Source organism: Rhyacophila brunnea, unplaced genomic scaffold, assembly GCF_057557595.1.
Source record: "Rhyacophila brunnea isolate RB1 unplaced genomic scaffold, BYU_Rbru_1.0 scaffold_2, whole genome shotgun sequence".
NCBI lineage: Eukaryota > Metazoa > Arthropoda > Insecta > Trichoptera > Rhyacophilidae > Rhyacophila > Rhyacophila brunnea.
In genome coordinates this window covers 21,500,445-21,523,497 of record NW_028232859.1, presented here as the reverse complement: position 1 = coordinate 21,523,497, position 23,053 = coordinate 21,500,445, and the positions used below count along the sequence as shown (strand labels likewise).

Sequence of the window (23,053 nt, the reverse complement as noted above, 5' to 3'; positions counted from 1 at the left end):
CGTATTGCGATAGTTTTTTTAAATGACAAATAATGGTATTTTTCGGAATACACGAAAAGGTGTTCAATTAGTTAATACGAGAGTTAATAATACACGAAATAAATTAATTTTCTTTACGTTTGTGTCGTTATAAATTAAGGACAATATAACGATTATTATTACCGTCACCATCCTCAGTGGAGTTCCACCTGCTTCTCACGGTCGTGCTCCTGACTTTATTTTTTCCCACCATAGAAGGCAAAGTCGGTGACACCTTTGTGTTGTAGACTGCTGACTGAGTAGTGCTCTGAGGCTTGGACGCCTCTTCGATCGATATACCAAAGCTATTCTGATGACCAGAAGTGAAACTTGGAGCACCTTTAGAATCGTTAGGCTTAATCACCACATCTACACTTTCATCTGAGATTGTGCTGGACTCATCGTCAGAGGTGGACGGATCTTTCGCGGCGTCTTTGTTGAAGAAAATGGCGAAAGTCTGCGTTAAAAATTTATTGTCGTATATATCTGTCACGGGAAGCTCGCTGGCGGCAATTTTGGGAGTTCTCTTCTCATTGGAGTCAGCGTCTTGGTGTTCGTTACCGTATTGGACTGATGGTGAGATGTTCGTTGGGAAAATTGGAGGTGATGGGGATGCAAATGCTTGGTTGACGTCTTTTGGAGTGGCAGACCCCGAATCTGGTGCTAACTCTATGAATGTTTCCAATCCGTCTTCGCCGCCGATGTTTTCGTCGATGTATCCATCGTTTTGAGCACCTAAGAAAACAATAATAGATATAGGTATCATCATATTATGTAGGTACATGCTGTTAATGCTGGGGGTGGCGAATTCCAATAATCAACATCTTGGACGGAAAACAGTTTATACAAGACGATTACGGACAATGTACAGTTTACATTGTTTACAATATTCATGTAGGCATGTTAATTTAACTAGGCAAGCGTCAACATTACTAAAATACTGTCGTAACTCATTATTAAAATATCTTCATTGTCATAGGTTTTAAAGAAAAACGAGAAAAGTAGTTAAAAAGATATTATAATGTTTTTATATAAAAACATCGAGATTTTTCCTGTATTTACAAAAAAATATTTGAAATATGTATTTTTTACTGCCAATTGCTCCATTTCAAAGTGGCTACAGTCTGAATGCAATCGTTGAATAGGCGCTATTTGGTTCTGATCACATAAGAGTCCCAGACATTCCGCATTGAAATAAAAACTGAACGCTAGATATTAGCGAATCAAAAAAAAAGTATTTTTTTTACTTACTTGTCGATTCTGGTGGTTTCATGCTAGTGGATTCAACTGTGGGAAGAATCACAGTTGCATCTTGAAGATGTTCATTTCTTTTATTAGAGTCATTTGGTAGCACTTTTACTTCCAAATTGTTAGAATTCGCCTGCTTCGCAAGCTGCTCTTCGCTCTGCAGCCATTCGGTGGAGTTTAGGTTGTCGGGGACCATCAATGGAGGACTTGCTTCTGTAAATAAGTAACACCAATTTAGATAATAGTAGGAAGGTGTATGAACTTCTTACCTTTCTTATAACCAACCAATAACTACTAATTAAATAAATAACATATTTTACTAAAACCGGAAAACCGTTAGTATCGTGAACAGTGGCGGCCGGTGGTTTCCAAAATTGCTTTCATTGGGGGTGCACTCAAAATTTTCTTACCTTATTTAAAAAGCATATCAATTCAGCGTTGTTTCTGTTTAGCGAACACCTCAATCACTTCTCATTAAAGTCTTGAACTGTTTGTAATTTTTTTTTCTCAATGCTTAACACAGGTAGACATGTTAAGTCAGTCCTGATTCATGGTAAGTATTTCTGAAAGACGATTTAAATCTTTTAATGGTTGAAAAACACTTTTCAATTTCCACAGATGTCATCGGACCATCCTTTTTTTATTCTAACTCTTATTATTATTATTATTGATAAAGTCTACGTTTACCGACATCATTTTAAAACACATACACTTCACTGATTGAACTATAATTATAAGTATTAAGTATTATAATATAAATCTTTTCAATAAGTATATATATTGTTGTGAATTTATTTTTATGAACAAAACTATCGAAATAACGTGACAAAACACATAAAAAAGCCGACTATAACGACGACCGCAGAAATCATACTGAATTGTATGTAAGAAATAATATTTGAAGAAAATATTAAATAAACAAAACTATCGATTGTTTTGAATAGGTAGGTACGTATTTTTCGACTCTCGACAAATCGTCAGTTTCTTCGCCTACAAAAAGCAGTAAAACTCCAGCAAAATGCCTGCATTGTTAAAAATATGACATCATGTTATACATATTCACTCACTATGAGAAAGAGCATGGTAACTGAGATTTTAATTTTTTATAAATTATATTCAAATATTTGCAAATATAGAAGGAATAAAGGATCGATCCAAAATATTTATGTTGATAATCAATTTTTATTCAATATCAGTCTATTTTCAATGAATTTATATGAGATTTAAATAAAAAAAATCTATTTTTTTATCAATCCTGCTAAATCTCAGTTACTACATTTTTCCGCGTAACTTTTGAGCTGCGTCCCTAATGGTCATACAATTTTATGTATTCATGAGTTATTTATCGTTTTCACGTGTCGGCTTGAACTGTTATTACCCAATGTAATATGAACGGCAAAATAAGATCCATATTTGTGCGTTCCGACGAGCGCACGAATTCGGTGACTGTTTACTGAGTATATGCTTTTGGTATAAATTTACATGGATTAAATTGCGATAAACGAGTGATGACTTATGAATAGCATTGTTGCACATTGAGTGATGTTTAGGAAAAAGCAGTGCAGCGCACATGCATGGTGTTAGAGGAGCCGCCGCTGATCGTGAATAGTTTTTTCTATCTTAGATTAGCTGTATTCAATTAAAAATGTTAACCAATTAAAACTAAAGATTATATTTTATAACTGAAGTGTATGAGATGCGGCAGTGGCACCCGTGACATGCGTAACCAAAGTTATTGCTAATTCAACATGTTTCCAAATATTGACTTATTTAATTCAATAATAGTAATTATTATATTTTTACGAAGTTAGTTTGTAGACCAAAACAGCTGTCAATATGAATTTATCAAGAAATGTAAAAAACCCTGTTACAGCCATTATTACATACATATATCAACGAGTTTTAACTGACAATAGATTGTATGTACATCGATCAATTAAAACAATGATACAGCAGATAATTCGCTCGACAAATATAATTTTTATTTCCACTAAATTACAAAAACATTTAGATAACTCCTTATTTAGGTTAAAATATAAAAATAATTTAAATTGAAACGTTGATTGCACCGAATGACATTATAATAAAAAACATCATATTATTATCCTTAAAAAAGTAATCTATTTAGGGCAACGTATTATCACAATATTCGTAAACATTCGCGTAATTAACTGCCTAATTAAATTGTAATTTAAAATAGTAATATGGGGACATACATTGAATAGTAGCGATGTTTTATAATATATTTAGTATGTATAGATCAGCGATTTCCAAACTGGAAGGCGCGAAACGTTTAACACAATTCACTCAAAACCAGAATCTATATTTTCATACAGTGAAGGTGACGTGACAAATATTTATTTGAATATGTAGATGTTGAATTTATTTAAAATTGAAGAAAAAATTAATGTAAACACAGGTTCGCAGTCTGTAAATGCATAGTTTATAAAACGGCCGCTAGTTATAAACTATACAAAAAAACAGTCCTATAAAAGGTTGTTTGCAAACCTGTCTGAAAATATGGAGACAAATTTTATAATACCTCACTTCTACGCGATTGTGAAGCGCGCTGACTATCTTGTGAGAAAATGAAGTCTGAATAAAAGGGTCAAATCATAATGTTGAAATTTGACGCAAGTTTGCTTAGGAACGATAATTTTGTTGTATTTGGTTGAAATTAAAAAAAAATGAGTGAATAAATCAATGCGAGGACCACTAATGCATTCACTGATTTAAAAAGACAAAGTGAAGGCATTCATAAAAATTTGGAGCTTTGGAAATCAAAATTACAAAAAAAAAATAAGTTCGCCATGTATCCACATTTAAATTATTTCTACGCCAGATATATATTGAAGCAAACAAAAATCTATTTACTGAGTTCTTGGTTAGTTTGATAATGCACTTTTAACATTATTTTATTAATAGCAAAAAAGTCGCTGTTCTGCTTCAGGGCTATTAATTATTTTATATATGTGGATGAAAGATCCTGTTCTCGAGGCCCGCTTCAGGATGTGAGAATGATAGAATCATGATAGAATCCATTTGTCAATGAACGATGACAAATTTGGATTGACTACTATTGAAATTAATTGTGCTAATAAACAAGCACATTCATCGCATGAAAAACAAATTAATTTAAAAATGAATATATAAGTACTTAGTAAAAAATTGCTTTTTTTCCATTTTTGTATTAATACATTGTTGACTATTTAAAAAGGTGTCTGTATGATTTAATGAAATAAAGTGGGGGGGGGGGGGGGGGTTAGGCGCCAAGATTAGTTTTTTTAAAAGGAAGCGTAGTAACATAAAGTTTGGAAACCGCTTGTATAGATACATCTAGTAGTAAGAATAGGTAGGTATTTACTATTGAAACTTCTATTGATATATTTGAGCCACAGAACAGATTAATAAATATAAATTTTGAATGCGAGTGTCCTACGAAAATGAAGCACACATTATATATAATATGTGTAATTGTGTGCGTTGCAATCTTCAAATACACAGATATTGAATGAGCGTCAGTGCATAAGCCGAGAGCAATAATTGTCAGAAGGAAGGACAAGGTTAGAATGGCGTATTCTTGACACGTTTTGAGTTCATCCTATATTTTTCCATACTCGAGATCGGTTGCCTGTTACACCACACCCGTTAGGTATTTCAGTTCCCATTAATTCTGTGTTCTCTGATTTGAGCCGATATGCGCATGATGATTCGTCAGAATATTTAAAGAGGGCCTCGACAGTTCAAGCGACTCATATTTTAATGAACTATACCAAAAATCGGGGTTCTATGCCACTAAACGCACCACTGTAGACACACAGTTAAATACAATCATGCGAATCGTATGTGGAACACTTTGTGGAGGCTACTAGCATTATCAAATCATAATAATATATTATTCTGGAATCCTCCTGGCCGTCTCTTTATTTCATGCGGAGAAATGCGAACTATTTAACACGTTGCTGAGACCTGAATCTTGTGGGAATGGGATAACTGGACTCCGGATTATTTGGACGCCGCACTGTCGTAGACACGTATACAGAACGCAGACGAGGTATTTTAATCAGTTTCTATCTACTATCTACTTAGTAGTTTTAATTCATTTTACTCTTGTATTTTTATTGCAGATTGAGAATTACCATTCCTAAGGCTTTATAGGTATAAAATAAAAAAACTTTTTTTTCGTTGGAACTTAAACATATGCACGATTAAATCATTATTTATGTCTGCATATTTACATTCTCACCAACTATTAAATCATAATATAATCATTTAAATATAAATAATAATATTAAATATATTTTTTTAAAGTATCTATAAGTACCTAACGTCTATTTATTTTCGAATTCCGTGGCGTCCAGTTGTCCCGGTGCCAAATCGTCCTAGACCCAATCTTGTATGTCTTTCCCGGTGAGACTTTCGACAATTCATAAATCCGATGAAAACGTCCTGGCGTCGATTGACACCTCTACCGGTGCCCTTCTTTGTGACAACTATTTCTTAAAAATGATTTTGTGTTTGTTGGTGCATGTGGTTTTGTCTCTGTGCGTATTTCCATATTGTCGTTTAAACATATAGTAGACCATTTTCAAATCAACACCAATACATAATATTATATACCCATATAGATATTTAATAAGAGATAGGTATGGAAGATAAGAATTGTTAACTACTTTTCTTAATTAACAATTTGCAAAAACCACCATAAACCATAAATCTCATTTCCTATAGAAACATACCACCATTGCCAGCGGCGATTTTCTTTGATGACTATGACGCAATCGATTTATCTGATTTAAAAGGGGGTCTCGTTGAAACAGTTAAAACCAATCATACACATTAAACTTTACCAGTATTTAAAAAAATGCACATTTCTCACAAATCGAGTATAAATTAATATTACTCACAGCATAATAAAATCCCTGCTACTATGTAAACCACCCAAGGAGATACATACTTATATAATAATTATTTTTTGTTAGATTTTTACTAGTGACGTTCATAGTTGGAATTTAAGGTTTTTTTTATTTATTTATCGTGGGGAGGGAGCCTCGAAGGTCAGTGCCTCGGACCTCCAAAACCTTATACTTATCACTGACTATTGCAATGGATGAAAATAAAAATATTGGTGTCTATAATTAGGTAAAATTTATCTACTCCGGAGTAGGGATTCCAATCCCGGGATCCCGAACTATTTTCGATACCTATGAATCCCGGGATTGGTAAACATAATCCCGAAACTTTCGGGATTGATTTTTTTTATTCAATTTTTATGAAAAATAAAACGAAAATATAACAGAAAAAATACTTGTAATAACATATAACTACATTAGAAATAAACTGAGTTTGAATGAAGTTTGATGAACACCCATGTGTTACCAATTAATTTTATTTTTTCACATAGATTAATAAAAATGAGAAAGATTGGAAAAAAACAATGTTTCGCACTTTCATGATATGAATTTGAGAAATAGAATAAATAAATCAAGAAACATTTAGTTAGACGTTTCTACCAGAAAATGCTATTCTGGAGACCCACTGATCACATGGGGAATCACCGGATAATAAATAACCATTTTTTGCTGCCTTACGCAATCCTAACAACATCATAAAAAACTAACACTTCATGTTAGCTTATATTTATTGTCAACACAATATGTTATTTTTTATTTCAATTGAAATTGTATTTGTATTTGTTATCTTTTCATAAATAAATATAACTGTTTTACTCTCACATTATTATTTATATTACAATATTATTTACTCCATTACACATTTGTATTTCCATGATTGAACATGCACAATATTAACAATAAATGTCTTAAATAGTGTAAATTATTTATTTAATAATTTTTGACCGATTTTATCAACGTTTTTTGTATACATAAAAATTTAATATTAACTATCGAAAAAATGCCAATCCCGGGACCAAAAATTTGGCTCGGGATTGGATTCCCTACTCCGCGTATCAAACGCGCAAGCCGCAAATGTCTGTAAAGTGTAAAGAACCAACGGTTATAATTATTATTATTAAGAATCGCTGTGTGGTAGGTAATTAATTTTACCCCTACGGTGCTAACTTTCTGCTACTACTCAGAACACGCCAATACTATTAATTCGTAACGTAACATATTATATTCATAACCTGTATTAGAAAACTGTTTTATGAAACCAGGATGAAATCAATTTATTGAAATTACCGATCGATTTTAATCAATGCAGAATTGGTGCCTACTATACGCGTTATGTTATTACTAACATATACCCCGAAGCACATAATAACTCAAATGACATAATATGTAACCACATATGACGACCAATATAATAGTAGTTAATGTAACTGAGTACCTACATGTTGTATCTGATTATTATACTATTACAAGGTATGCTATTAGCGTGTTCTCAGGGATGCAGACTATTAGGTACATGCAAGGAACACAATATCATAGGAATAGGTTTACATTACTATGTGTAGTATCTACCTATAAAAGGATATGGGTTTCGAGTGTAGAAAAATATGGAAATATGTTATTTTCAATAGATACATATGTCTCGTAATACTCATTAAAGTTTGTCATGTAGACATAACGCGCATTTATAATTTGATGACAGTCGGTGCGCTATGTGTCCCTTGGTTTTATGACCTAATAATAAAGAAAACCCTTCTTCAAAAGTTCTATCACACCCGATAAGCCAGTTCACATTGATTTTGTTTTCTCTTATTACATGATTATGGCAAAGAATTGGCAGTTGGCTGCAGTAAACCACACCTTCCGGAATGATTATTAATATTGATATATTCAATAATTTGATTATTTTTTAAACAGCAGTGGAAATTTTAAATTTCTCCATAATCAAATAATGATAAAACTTGCTCTATAACTCCTCCATTTTCCATAAAGCAGACGTATATAAAATATAATAGAAAATGATTACACAGATTATACTCCTTTTGAATGATTGATACTATCCCAATGATCCGATCGAAATATTATTTCGAACTAAGTTATCAATGTTTCAGAAGTCATGAGAAACGTTGAAATCTGATATTAAATCAAATTTTGCGGACTTGAGATGTAGGAACGTAAGCGGTAATATAATATACGGGAATTCAAACTGATATTTAGTGATTTAGTCAAAGGACCAGGCCATAGATTGGACAAAAGAGCTGATGCCTTGATGGAGAGAAGTGGTTCGCAGTTATGTCACGAATGTGATGTTCAATACATACAGTGCTCTAAATTTGAACGACACGCTGTGGCTTGCAGACAGTGAAGTCCCATAGGGGTAAGCAGACTGAGCGTCGCTTGTTACTCGAAGGGCGGCAAATCGAAGAAAATCATTTGGAATATATAGAAATAGCTACCTAAACTTAGTAATAACGAAAATATCTTTCCATTAAAAAAAATAGCTTGCTGGTTTTGTCAGGTTCGCGATATCTAGTTTACTTCCGTTGCCCTTCGACGTCCTTGGTGACCAAAAACGACACGTGCAGATTTGCGAATAATTAGCCTGATATTTTGTTAGTAATGTATCCTTAGTCCTTACAACACATTTCTTAGATATTGGACTGATGCAAGGATGATAAAAAATGAGGCGGCATTTTGGCGTAGCCTAGGGGCGGCATTTTATCTAGGGACCTCACTGCTTGCAGATGTTCTTGAGAATGTGGAGGAGCTCAATTAATGTGCCGGGAGATTGAGGAAAATAATGGAAGATAATCTTCAATTTATTTTATTAATATATTATATTCTAGCAGTAGAGTCTGAAAAACGAATCCTCACGCAGAAAAGAATAGGCGATATGACAATGGGTCGCAGTTAAAGCCTCGGTAAAATTATATTATGTAAGATAGAATAAATGCCGCGGAAATGTTAATCACATAGAATTTTTTCGATAGGAAAACATCTTGTCTGTGCTGAAAATAAATTGCTCAACTGACGAAATATGTGAATTCCGTGTCCATTAAAAACTATAATAACAATGCTTCATCTATAATAATTAATAATATACCGAAGTCAGACATATATGGTCAGCGGAGAAGCGAGGTATAATATCGATATAGGACAACAACAAAATCACATTCAAAAAATCTTTCAATGTATTATACTTTGGTATAACTATATGTACCAAATTTATTCGGTACATGATGTAGGTAAATTGATCTAACTTAGTAAATTATCTAAATTACAAAATACAGCCTTTAAAATGAATGGAAAGCTTACATATTGTTTCAAAAATATTAAATACTGAGGCACAGAAATTATTATTTTAGTGAACTTATCAGAAAATAGCGTATCCTAATTTACTGTATGTGCAATATTGTCAATGATTAAGTATCGTATAGTAATGCTTCGCATTTCTTGGACGGAGCACAGGACGAACCAGTCAATCATCCAGAGACTGAAGATAAAGGAACGGCTCTCGACGATATGTCTGAGAAGAATTCTGCTGTTTTTTGGACATATTGTCAGGCGCGGACCGGACAACCTGGAGAGACTGGTAGTTTTGGGTAGCCTCCAGGGAAGGCGAAGCAGAGGAAGAGCGTCTGCGCGATGGAGCGACCAGGTGAAAGAGCTGACTGGGGGCACCATCCATTCTGCCCTGAGAGAAGCGGAAGATCGAGAAGGATGGAAAGTCTTGTTCGCTCAAAGGATGGCGAAATTTAAATGTGGTCACGATCCTCAGCCATGAGTGCACGACCAAGAAGAGAGAAGTATTTAAAAAATCAATATTGATACAATATCATAATGATTTCTGACGCGCTATGTCTTTTGCCTAAAATTTAGGCGCTCATCCACTTGCAGATATTTAAATGAATTTGTAATAAAGTAAAATAAAGTTATTCTATATTATTCAACATTTAAACCAAGAAATAACGGAATTGTATTTTTAAATTAATTGCTCATTTCGAACATTCATTACCCAGTTAAATCAAACGTTAATTTTATTGAATGTTACCTTGACAATTAAAATTCCAACATTTTTAATACTTGAATATTTAAGTAGGCACAGGCAACCAAAGAATACGTGAGTATACATAGCTATTATGTAGTAATTACCTACTTTATAGCTTACCTACTTGATACATTATCATACCGCTAAAGGAATCTTGTCCGTTATTAACATGCATATTAAAAAGAATAACTATTAACATTCTGACCTCTTTGGTTATTATCCGAAGGGAAATTAATGCCACTTTTCATCTTGTGTGGATATGACATAACAAACTCGAAGTGGTTGACCGGCCCGGCCGGTGGCGGGTAACTTATTCTTGATATTATTAGTAAGAAAATTACTCTTATCAGTTGATGAACTCGTGTAATTACGACACAAATTGTATATTTTATGCAAGGTACCTAAGTAACTTTTTAATATTGAAAATTTAATTTAATATTTTTTGACATTAATTATTGTCTCTTTAGTCTAATTGTCTAGTTTTATTATTGCAAACAGACAGTTACATAATATTAAATTACATTGGGAATTATATAGAGAATTAAAAAAATATACATATAGAGAAACAATAATAATAATAAAATAGTCAAACAAAACAAGTGACAAAAGGTTTAAATTAAACGATATAAGAATACGAATAAAATAATAATTAAAAAAACTATTTTATTCAACGAATAAGACACAAGATTTGAGAATGTAACATTCCATATCATATTATTGAACATACATAATCTGAAAATATTAGAAAATAATACGACGCCTGACGGGACCTTTAATCTATAACCGCTGGATTCGCGCCAATATGCTTTTACAATGAAACTACGGGCATCCTACTTATTTTAACTTGTAGTTCTCTTACATGAAATGGTTATCAAATTGCGTTATAATTTTGGCTATCGATTTTTGTATACATATACAATTAAAGTACTAGGTACTTGAGGTACCTAGGGCTTGAACCTGTCGAGTCCCGTCGGGTGTCGTATATTTTTTTTTCTAAAAAATATTTTTTCTAGTGGGTATATGCATGAGATGTTTTCAAATTATGTTATCAATTATAAAACTATTGATATAGGTACTAGATTTCCCCAAGTATATAAAATACCTCCTCCGTTCACCAGGATACGTCAAGAGTAAAAATACATTTTTATGCATCTCAAAGGAAATTTATAAATAAATATTACCTCCTTACACAAAGTACAGAATATTGTAAAAAAACGTCACAATGTTGTAACATAAACCAGTACAATTTGAATCAACGATCTCATACCATATTGCCGCCATTCGGTACAAAAAGTTATGTTTTCGTCAAATTCGATTTAAAGAATATTTAACTAAACAAACAAATATCATGATTGTGAGGTGACCTTTATTATAGTAGATGTTTTCTCTTGATTAAGTGGCACACAGCGACTGCATTACCTATTTGCTTTCTATGCATATTCGCTGTCTCAGGTACTAAGTTGAACGGCACTCATCTGTTTTATCAGTCAAATGTTCTTAAATATTCCTAATTAATTACATTTAAAATTAGTATCTACAATTTAGGTAGGTACTGTAATTAGTATCTTTTGGTATAATTAAACACATATTAAAATTTAAGAATTAGATTGATATTCAATTAATACAATCAAAACAATACTATAACCTATAAATTTATAATAAATCTGGCAATCATTTTTGTCAGAAAAAATGGATTCTTAATCGTAATAGTGCTATTTTTTGACCATGTCCGATCCTAATACGATCATAGAGGCCTCCACAGAGTGGAGGTTTGTATAAACAGATTTTTGTTTTTACGAGAAACAGATGTAAGCCACTTGCTCAACCTATTAGTGGTCCATACTCTGACTCAAACCCAACTTGAAAAACAGTATGAGTATTTGCCAGACCCAGGATTGGAACTTGGGACCCATGACGTTATAGGCGAACAGTTAAGCCGCTCAGCCATCGTAGCCGTGCTATTATTAGATACGTATTAACCATTAAATGCATGATGGCCACCTTTTAATGTGTATACTTACTTTTCTTATCGACCACATTTAATGTTTAATAATATGTATCATTATAAATTAGCAGTGGCATCTGTGAATAAATACTATAACTATTTTGTCAGTACTCTTTTTCCACTGCAGAGAACTGAAAGTTTTTAAATACAATTTCATTCACATAAAGAAATATTAAGAACAATAAAGTTTGTTGATGAAAGGCAACACCATACAATTAAGGGTCAATTATTATTATGCTGCATCAAAATATATTTATATAATACGATTTATAACTAGGTATCAATCCCGGGACAAAAACTGAGGTACCGTTGATGTAGGTACCCAATTACGTGGTCTTTGCGGAACTAGCTATTTTGAGTAGCCTATTATTATTGATAACACGTAAAGTATTATAAACTGTGATTGATTATTATGTTTCATATTCACATATAAGTGAATGTCCGGTACTAAATAATATTAACCGGGAAAATTAATTAATACCTTACACATTTATTATCTAAGCTAAACAATTTAATATTGACACCAAAGAAAGACCGCTCGCTGTCTTGATGAAAATATTTGATAAAATTTAATGATCCAATAATCATTTTAATTATTTTACTTAATCAACATAAATTGTAAAGTATATCAGCTTGCATTTTAGTTTTAATAATAATAATTAGATATAATAATAATAGATTGTAAAGAAGTTACTTATTTTGATAATGCCGTTAACCACGTCCTGTTGGGAAAACTGGATATTTTTTTTAATAATCATTTTCTTGATATTATAATATTACACCCAGTGATGTCCTGTGAGGGTAGGCAGGCCCTGTGTTTCTTAGGGGAGACAAATTAAGAAATGAATAATATTATTACAACTTTTCAAAGTAGTGCCGGTTTTCCAATGCGGTCGCTTCGTTAGAAAGTACCGACATCCTAGTTTAAAGAAATCACAAGTGGAGCTCCAAACTTATCAGAGCCCAAACCTCAATACCTAAAACCAACGCTGTTTGAGAGTAAGTTTCGTGGAAATGCTTTAATCCTCAGTATATGATAATAATTATATGCCTACGTCATTTTTTTCAAAGATAATTGTTGCATTATTTTGTCGGTTAAAGATAGTGAAATAGGTCGATGCACCTGACAATTTTGGATACAATTATAAATGAAAGGGGACCGTATTCTAAGTCAGCCTAGCGGTGGCATTTTGCCTAGGGATGTCACAGATTATACCAACCTTAAGTTTGTTTGATATATTATGTATATATCTAATGGTAATTACATTACGGAGGTACCTATACATAGGGTTAATCAATAGGGTAAAGTAAAGATGTTTGTACCCTGTTTAGGTGTGTTATTTCTGAATCTGAACAGATTATACACATGGGGGTAGAAAGACTAATGACTAATTAGTATCTAATAATAATTTTGAATATTTTACAATATATATTCAATCTTAAAAACATGATATGTTATGAATAGTACAACAATAATTTAATATATATATATATATATATTGTCGATACATATATTAGTCAAAACAATAGTATAATAGTAAGTATTTACAATTTGCATTGTCGTACCTCTCGAGATTAATCTTTGCTTTATTTTTTTTTATTATAAATTACTTTATTATAAACATTATTGATTAATTTAATAAAACCCATTTTTTAGTACTTTTTCAGTGACAATGTCACTGAGGCGGACAAAACCGGTTCAAATTTATTAACTAATAAAAGTGGAATAAGAAGTACTAAAATAATACAATGCAATTCCACAGTGAATTGACAGTTAACACAATAAAAGAGATTATTATAATCTGTTCTGTGAACGTCTTGAATAGGTACATAATTTGTTATGCATCTGCAAGCACACCGTATCGTCCGTATCAAAAATAAAATTGTAACTTTCTCACTCAACCTAACCTAACCTAACAAGATACTGTCGCTTCACATAAATATTACAGTATCACCATTTATTTATTTTTAGCTTTACAAAAAATTTTATTTGAAAATAAGTACTAATTTCTATATCCGGATTTTTCCTGTAGGGTAAGTAGTTTGATGACCAATTCAGACTTACGACCGTATTTTACCGGGGGTGCGATATATGGGTGCTGTAGGGTAATAGATAATAATTAAAATTTCACAAGTAGCTCCTATGCTTATTGAGTATTGATTTAGATACATACATATTTTCGTATTTGTATTTGATGTAAACGACTATGGAGAGACGTGTTTTAACGAATCGAGTTTTATGTTAGTCAGGTATCATTTAGGTTGATCTTTCATGTGGAAGAAACTCTCAGTTAGTTAATAGGTAGATACCCGGATATATAAATACATGTATGCATCTATCTAACTAAAATACGTATATGCAACCTATGCCAGTTCGTAAACGTGCTTTACTGGTACCTACATGAAAAAAAGAGGAGTCGTGTCGTGTTAAATGAAAAGAGACATCACAACTTCTTCGTCAATATTAATCTAACTCGTTCACAACTTCTTCCGGTGGACTAGGGATTTGCTTGGTAATGCCTACTGTAATATTAAAATCAATACTTTTTTCGATATTATTTTAATGATATAAACATATTGATATGCTATATTGGCGCGACACCAATGGTTATTCGGGTTCAAATCCCGTCGAGTTTCGTATTTTTTTTCAAATATATTTTTTTCTAGTCGATATAAACTGAGGTGTTTATATCGACTATGTATAACTGACTGATGTATGTTCAATATATGAAATGTTACATTCTCAGAATCTTGTAAATTATTCATTTGAATACAAGAAATGGTAGTATTTGTTTTCATTGAAATAAGACAACAATGTGTTGATAGTGTTTGTTAGTTTTTTAAAATTTAATTAGGCCCTGCTCAATCCAAGCCATAGTAGATAATAGTAAAAAATCGTTTAACCATACATAATTTTAGATATTTTATAGACAGAAGAATATTTTTTATCGATTATGGTTTGGAATAGGCGGTATAAAATGGTTTAAAAAAATAGCTAGGACCATCTGCAAATTGTATTCTTAGTTCAATGAAAACAAATAAGTAGGTATGACTGACAAAGTTTAGTGTGCACTATTTATGTTTTATCTTAACAGCCTACCTCCACCTCCCGTCACTGGGTTTCAGCCAGATTATGATCCATTGAAAGTACTGGTACGGGCGTAGATTATAGAATGGTGAACACATACACTTAAAATACTTTTGGATCATCAATAAAAACGAGAAAAATGCGCAGCACTGGTAGGTGGGCATTTTCTGTATAAAAACGTGTGACTAATGAATCTGCGAAGAGATGATCTTCATTTTTGTTATACCTAAGTATTGTTCTGATGATCGATACTTTAAGTATAAACACAATAAGGTAGGTAGGTACTTACGTGGTATTTTACAATACATACAAGCAGGGCTTTAAAAAAAAAAGAAAAGTGCCGGAACTTAATTCACTCACATCTATATTTGAATGAAAATATATAGTGATTTCCATGGTCCCCACATCCTGAAGCGTGCCCCCTACATATCACTAAGGTTAAAGGTAGTGTAACGCTCTATAGTAGCGTTTTTCAAATGGTGTTCGAGGTAAAATTAAAGGTATTCAGTGTATCAACAAACAAAAAACGCAATTACACAACAAAATATTTTAAATTAAAAGCCTGGAGGAAATTAGCAGGCGATTTTTTTTACGATTAGAGGAAATTAGTTATGTGAGTTTATCTCACTTATCTGGTCGATCCCCCAGGCTAGAGCCCTGTCAATCCCACCTCATGGTGATTTCCAAAGTTCAGTCCAATTCTTGTCTGGCAAATCGTCTCGATTCCTTTTCTTAGTGTTAGAGTCTATGGCCGAATGTCTTTTACTGAGTAACCACCAATCAACATTTTGAAGGATCGAAAAGTGTCAAAGGTGGTTCGACGAGTTTGATGAACAAAAGTGCGAAATTGTTTTGGTCTCTGACGAAGCTCTTATTGGGCTAATAATTAGATTCATTTGCGAAAATTCGCGTTCACATTCACTTTAAGAAATGGTAATAGAATTCAATGCATTTATTAAACGCGATTGTTTTTCAGGAAATGTCTTTTCATGTGAGATGATTCAGGAAAATTAACTTGTACTATGTAAGTGCGAACATTAATTCGTCTAATTTCTATTGAAATATTAATAATACCGTGAAAAAAGGTGCCGGAACGCCGTTCCACCGCGTTACATGAGAAAAAAAGCCCTGCATACAAGTATTGATAGTGGATTAGTTACTTTTTTCTTGTTATCTCATCCCTATTTTGTATGCTAGCCTGTGACAGGGGAAAGGCGGTAAATGACAGCACGCCGACGGATTATTTCATGTTTTCGCGGCAAACGCGATCAAAATATAAGTTGGGATTAGCGTGACCAACTCTACTCAACTGAAAATAATGATGACTACAATAAAATGTTTATTCACAGACGAGTTAATAGACAGAAAATTAACTTAAATATACACCGATATGTATAACATTCTAATACCGCCTATACACATGCATGGAATTACTGTCGGTAATTGTGCTTATTTTAAACTGTCATGACAATAACTGTCTACCGTAAAAGTGCTGACTGTCTCTCCAATCTCATTATTCAAGAGTAAGCGAGGCGCGATGTTGTCATTTTATGCTACTATCTGACAGGTCGTATTGAAAATCGGAGCTCAAAATGAGTAGTTTATTTTTTTACCGGCAGGTTCGCCAATATCGTTCTACTGCGCAGGCGCAGATCTTACTTGCGCGGAAAAAATCATTCATCAAGCTTCCAATCTTGTGTGATTTATGCACGCAATCTTGCCAACTGCAGGGTAATACATGTTTCCCCGTACATTTTCTTTCTATGCATAGTAAATCTATGCACGTGTAAACGGGGTATTATATATTATATGAGACAACAGCAAAAATAATACAAAATAGGTATGGTCGGTACTTTTTATACCAGGCATATTCAGCTTCAAGTGGGATGTGATCTTCATCTACTATCCGGTATCAAAATTGACAGTGATCTACCACACTCTCCCATTGTCATTATTGGACTTAAATAAATGTAGGTATTATGTTTGACAGAAGACACTGAAGCTTTACAAACTAAACAATACCTGTCTTCAATCACAACAAAATAATGTAATGATTTTACTGTGCGGTGGCAAACGGAATCTATGCCATAGTTTAAAGCGCGGGGATTCACATCTTCTCTTGCTCTCACTCCTGCGGTAGGACACGAGTGATGCACTATGAATCAGGTAATACGACGAGGTCACGTGGGCCTCCTGATGGTTAATTTGAAAACGAATTTGACGTAAGTTGGTTAAGGAAATAAAAAAATAGGAATGGTTAATGATTCCCTTTCATATCGCAATTAAATCATATTATATTACAACTGAATATATACACTATTTACGATTCACGACTCAATTCCTGTGGGACTATCACTGTAATCGAATATTGCGAGTTATAATTATAATTATGCGAGTGAGCGTTGGGTGCTACTGTATAATGATTTAACTCTTCTAAATGCTTTAGGTACATGAAACGTCCATAACCTCTAAATTATTATTACATAGTGATACAGTAGGTACACACTCTTTTCCGCCAATCCACCAATAGCTATGGTGCAAACTGCAAAGCATCAGACATGGAATACTTTCTTCATAGTCGTTTTTACAAAAAAAGCAACAACAAGGATTTCGTTACTCGATGTTAACGTTTATGATATATTACTGCAATTTCTAGTACATGTTTATATTTTTCTTTTGTTTGTTTCCGTTATCAAAACAATGTAAGCAGCAGATGGCCAACTGACAATAACGAAATAAATAAATGTGAGACAACTTCTCGTATGAATAAATTCTCGTCTAGACTAGCGGGAAAGTTGGTCACCGTGTTGTGATGACGCCATTGGAGTGACTCGAAGAATCGCCACAAGACTCACTGCATGAAGGAAATGCTTTAATTAATATATAAATTGTAGTGATTAACTGTTTTGTAAATACTCGAAACGACGTAAACTAAAATGATATTATATTTACACATTATACTAATATCAATTTGGATCTTTCACGCGATGACGAAACGCAGTGATGTCCCGTGGGGGTAGGCAGATTGAGCGTCGCTTGGGGGCGGCAGTTACCCAAAGGGCGGCAAATCGAGGAGAATTATTAGGTATATATAGAAATAGCTACCTAAACTTAGTAATAACGGAAATATCTTTCCATTAAAAAAATCAGCTCACTGGTTTGAAACAAAATGTATTAATTAGGTACCCACTTACTATAAAAGTTTCAACAAGACTTTATTTTTTTGTCGGGCTCGCGATGTCTAGGTTACTTCCGTTGTCCTTCGACGTCTTGGTGAACAGCAATGACACGTGCATACCTAATTTAAAAATTATCCAAACATGTTTGCCAGTCACTCGCCTATCTGAACCTATCTGAAACCGTAGACTCGCAATATTGTCTATTGAGATGATAATACCCAATATTGTCTACAGATATGGCATTTAAATTAGATTTAGTGGTATATATCTATCTTGCTAGTAATGTATCCATACAACACATTTCTTAGATATTGGAGTCATGAAAGGATGATAAAAAGTATTGTAAAAAATGTGGCGGCATTTTGGCACTGCCTAGGGGCGGCATTTTGTCTAGGGACGTCACTGACGAAACGTTATAAGTAATTTATCAAGATGGCTGCGAATGCACTATTCCAAATTTAAATTTGACAGCCATATGGCATTTAAAACAAATTGGCGCTGGAATAAAAAAACATTCTATTCTTGAAAGATTTAATTACAGTTTTCAATGAGTTACCTATATAAATCAGATTGCAAAAAACAATATGATGTGTGTTGATGTAATATAAATTCATTATCTAAATATCATCACGAGCACAAATTAAAAGCTATCCTTTTTAGGACAATACGCTAATGGTGAAACAATACAATAGATATAGTAAGTAGCGCACGCCGAATTTAAAATTAACAAAATAAAAGTAGAACCAAATCTAAAAATCCAGAATTTTTGTTGTTTCGTAGTGAGTAGTTTCGTAGTTTCGTAGTAAGTAGTAAGTAGTTTCGTAGTAAGTGAAGTGAAGTAAAGTGAAATTATTAAATTAGAAATTTGTAGGATTTTTAAAATACACATTTTAATTGACGAAAATTTGATAAACAGGCTTTAAAAATTTAATAAAGCCACATTTAAAGTACATTTTCTGCTATAAATATTAATAATAATATTTAATGTTAACTTCTTTATCTGATAAAAAATATCAATATGCATACTTACTAAAATTTCAGTTGCTACTAAAAAATTTCCATTTTCCAAAAAAATAAGACTAAAATGCGCACGGATCTTCTGCGCAGTTCTAAAAAAAAACATAATTTTTGTCGATGTCAGATGAACAAAACAAATGAAAAAAAAGTTATTAATTAAATTATATGTGTATGTTATATTTTGTGGTGGGTCCTTAAAATAATTGGGAACACTTTGTAAAGCACAAAAATGATTTATTGGAATGTCTTCATTCAATATTAATCGTGGCAGTAGTACTTTTACATATGCACCACATTTTCCTTGGCGGTGATAAAAAAGATGATGTAATTAGGACTTCTTTATCTGTTATTTTATACGAGGCACTTTCCAAAATTTTATATGTCAGCAATATTTTTTCATACATCCTTGAATGGGCACTCCACCCAGTGTTAAGATATATTTTGTAAATTCGGGATTATTAGGGTTTTAATTTCTGATGGGTATCAGTTATTAAAAAAAAATAACGGTTTAATTAAAACATAATAGCTCAGAAACACGTCTTCGCCACCAATGTGGAGTTTAGATAACGTTGTATCAGACTCGAAATCAAACGTTTTGGTCTTCTTGACAGCTGTCTTACTGCAAGAACAGGCTATTATACGCAATTTCCATTAGTTTTATTGTACAAATCTTTTGTTACAGGTCACATCTACTTACCAACCGTGGAGGTTTTCCCTACCGATATATTTTGTAATATAGACTCTTTTAAAATAGGTCTATGGACCTATCCCGTAAAAGCAGGGGAGTTTATGAATTCAAGAAATTTGAAAATCGTATTGTAGCATCCTGTTACTATGTGCGCTACTGGTTTAAATATGTGAGAAAACCGCTGCGATGACAAAATAATTTTAACACCTTCCTACTGCAAAACCGCAGGGCGTCCATTAATTTTAAGTTCGCTGTATGAATAATATTAGCAACTCGTTTGCAAATAATTACAGCGCATGCCTGCCTACACAAAAGTAAGCAAAGCATTACCTGTTCTCTTTTGGATTACATATTATGCAAATTCTAGCGAACAACGGTTATTAAATAATCGAAAAGAAAATAATAATCTTCGCGTACTATGTAGGTTATCTTTGTATCAGTTATCAGAGCCTATTTGATTACATACGATCATTATATTACGACATAAATGCCCGCGGAAATTATCCCGCCCTCATTCAAGTTAAGAACAAAGCAATACGAGTATGTACATGCATTAGATGTTCGATTGTTTGAATAATTTTAAATACAGAGAAAAGCATACATATATTAAATTATAATACTACATATAATAGAGAATGCAATATCGAGAATTCAGAATAAATATAGGGATTCAGGAATTAGTAAAAACACCACTTTTTAGTAAATTTGTTAAAGTAGTTTTAACATTAATTGCATTTTTTTAATATAACTCATAGGATTACTTTACAACTCACTCAGCGTTTCTTGTAATTTAATTTCAGCATCAATAATTGCATTCACAACAAATATAGCTGTCATCCAATCATATCACTAAATCCAAAATGCTCTTCCAAACCTTAATTTATGTGCACAATAAGATCATCACCGTATAGGTACGTCAATGTCTCAATATTCGCCAATGATAAAAATTGTGTTAACTTACGTCGTTCAATATGGAGTTTTATAATATATAACATAATCATTTTGGAAAGGTTTGGATTTCCGAGAAAAGCGAGAATGACTTCTTTACTTTTTAACTCCTATATCTAAAGAAAATATAAAATAAAATAATAAATTTCTGAATTATTTTTTCGGTTTTTATTCTGACTGGGGCCACATGGTACCATATAATTGACAAACACTGCGTTAGAAGACACATGTCATTTTGTTTGAAAGAATGTTCGTTGTCATTGTGTTTGTCGATCTGTATTGTTTTGCTTAATAATTTAAAAATAACTTTGTAAAAGTTATAAATAATTTTAATGGATTCCTCCTTTATAATAAATCTGAATACAGACATATTATATTGGTATTATATTAAACCAGTTTTTATTATTTTATTAATTTGATACGTACCGTGTAATTTTTCCTTTGAGAGAAAACGGATGTTCATAAATTGAATATATCTCTGACATCTATCTGACCCGTTGTTTTTATGGACAGGCTGTATACAATAACGCACTTTCTGTATTATTAAAGGATGTGCGGGGGTTTGGCAGTCTTATAAGGTCGAATGATTAATTTATTTCGCACGGATGATATTGTACAAAAGAAATTTGATTAGGATAGTATTATATCGTTGACTTTCTCTCCGTAAGTCTTAGGTTCATTTTTTATATATATATACTTATTTAAATTAAGAAAGTTCAAATCAGATAATCGTTGGCCGATGGCATCTTATTATCTTTGAAAAGATTGATACTATTTTATATAACAAATATAAACATGAAGATGTTTTAAAAATATTAAAATATAGATAATTTAGATGGAAATCTATAAATATAATGTACAATATTCCTCCCACCATTTTTATCTTTTGAATGGAACGAAGTTTTTTTTAACCATACCTACCTTTTATTTAAAATTTTAAAAAGTGTTTATCGCATTATAAATATGTACCTAGAGTTTGTTCATTAACGACATTATGTGAAGTATATTTGTAATAATTGAAACCTGTTTGGTAGATAGATTTATTATTATTATCGCTTAAAAATCTAGATAATAGTTTAGATATCAAGAGGTCTACAAAGCTTTATATTTTTATTATTTGGCACTAATCATTTTTCAATTATTTTGTCTATAATTCTCTCTTACGGCTTATTTATAGATTGCGTCAAGCTTTACATCAAACTGTATTTTTATTTATCAGTCTTATGGTAGACTTGCATAGAATTTTGAAACATTAATAAAATTGTACTTAATAATTAGGATCCAAGAAAATATTATTCCAAATTATTGAGTAGATTATAGTAATGTGCCTGGTTTTATTGTCTTCTTGGTGTGTCTTCCTAATTTGAATTATATCGTCACGGAGCTATAAAAACCCGTATTTTTTATGTAGACGTATTTTTTATGTAGAGTAAGTAACTAACTATAAATACTAAACGAGGAAGTTTTACATAACATATTTTTGTATTAAAACATTCTTCATAATTTTTACTAAGTATGAGAAATAACAAGATGTTATACAATAATTAGCATTAGATGGTAACATTCATTGAATTGTCAGAAAAATTTACGAGTCGGTATGAATTCCACGACTGACTTGCTAATTATATCTTATCTAATAAATATATCATTACAATACGAAGAAAAATAATTACAAGATAAAAAGAACTTTCTATATGCAACGTTTTTAAATTTTCTGTTGAATTATTATGCTCAATATGCTCAAACTTGTACTTGATATGAAATAAATAAAAAACAAACAAATATAGAATACTGAAATGTCATTTTGATATCCATAGTAACGCACGTATATATATTAATAATTTAGTTGCTAGGACCAACCTCTTAGGAACCAATAATAGTGGATTGGATTACGGATTTCTTCC

General features: G+C 32.2%; 1 protein-coding gene across 1 annotated transcript in view; it reads right to left on the bottom strand.

The window, feature by feature from the left end:
* Positions 1–23,053, bottom strand: part of LOC147072044 (uncharacterized) — a 298,376-nt gene that overhangs the window by 12,297 nt on the left and 263,026 nt on the right. The window contains exons 4-5 of the mRNA XM_085946570.1: positions 1,270–1,479; positions 163–753 (exon numbers count right to left, since the gene is read on the bottom strand). Coding sequence (XP_085802696.1) covers positions 163–753; positions 1,270–1,479 — 801 coding nt within the window. The remainder of the gene's footprint in view (positions 1–162; positions 754–1,269; positions 1,480–23,053) is intronic.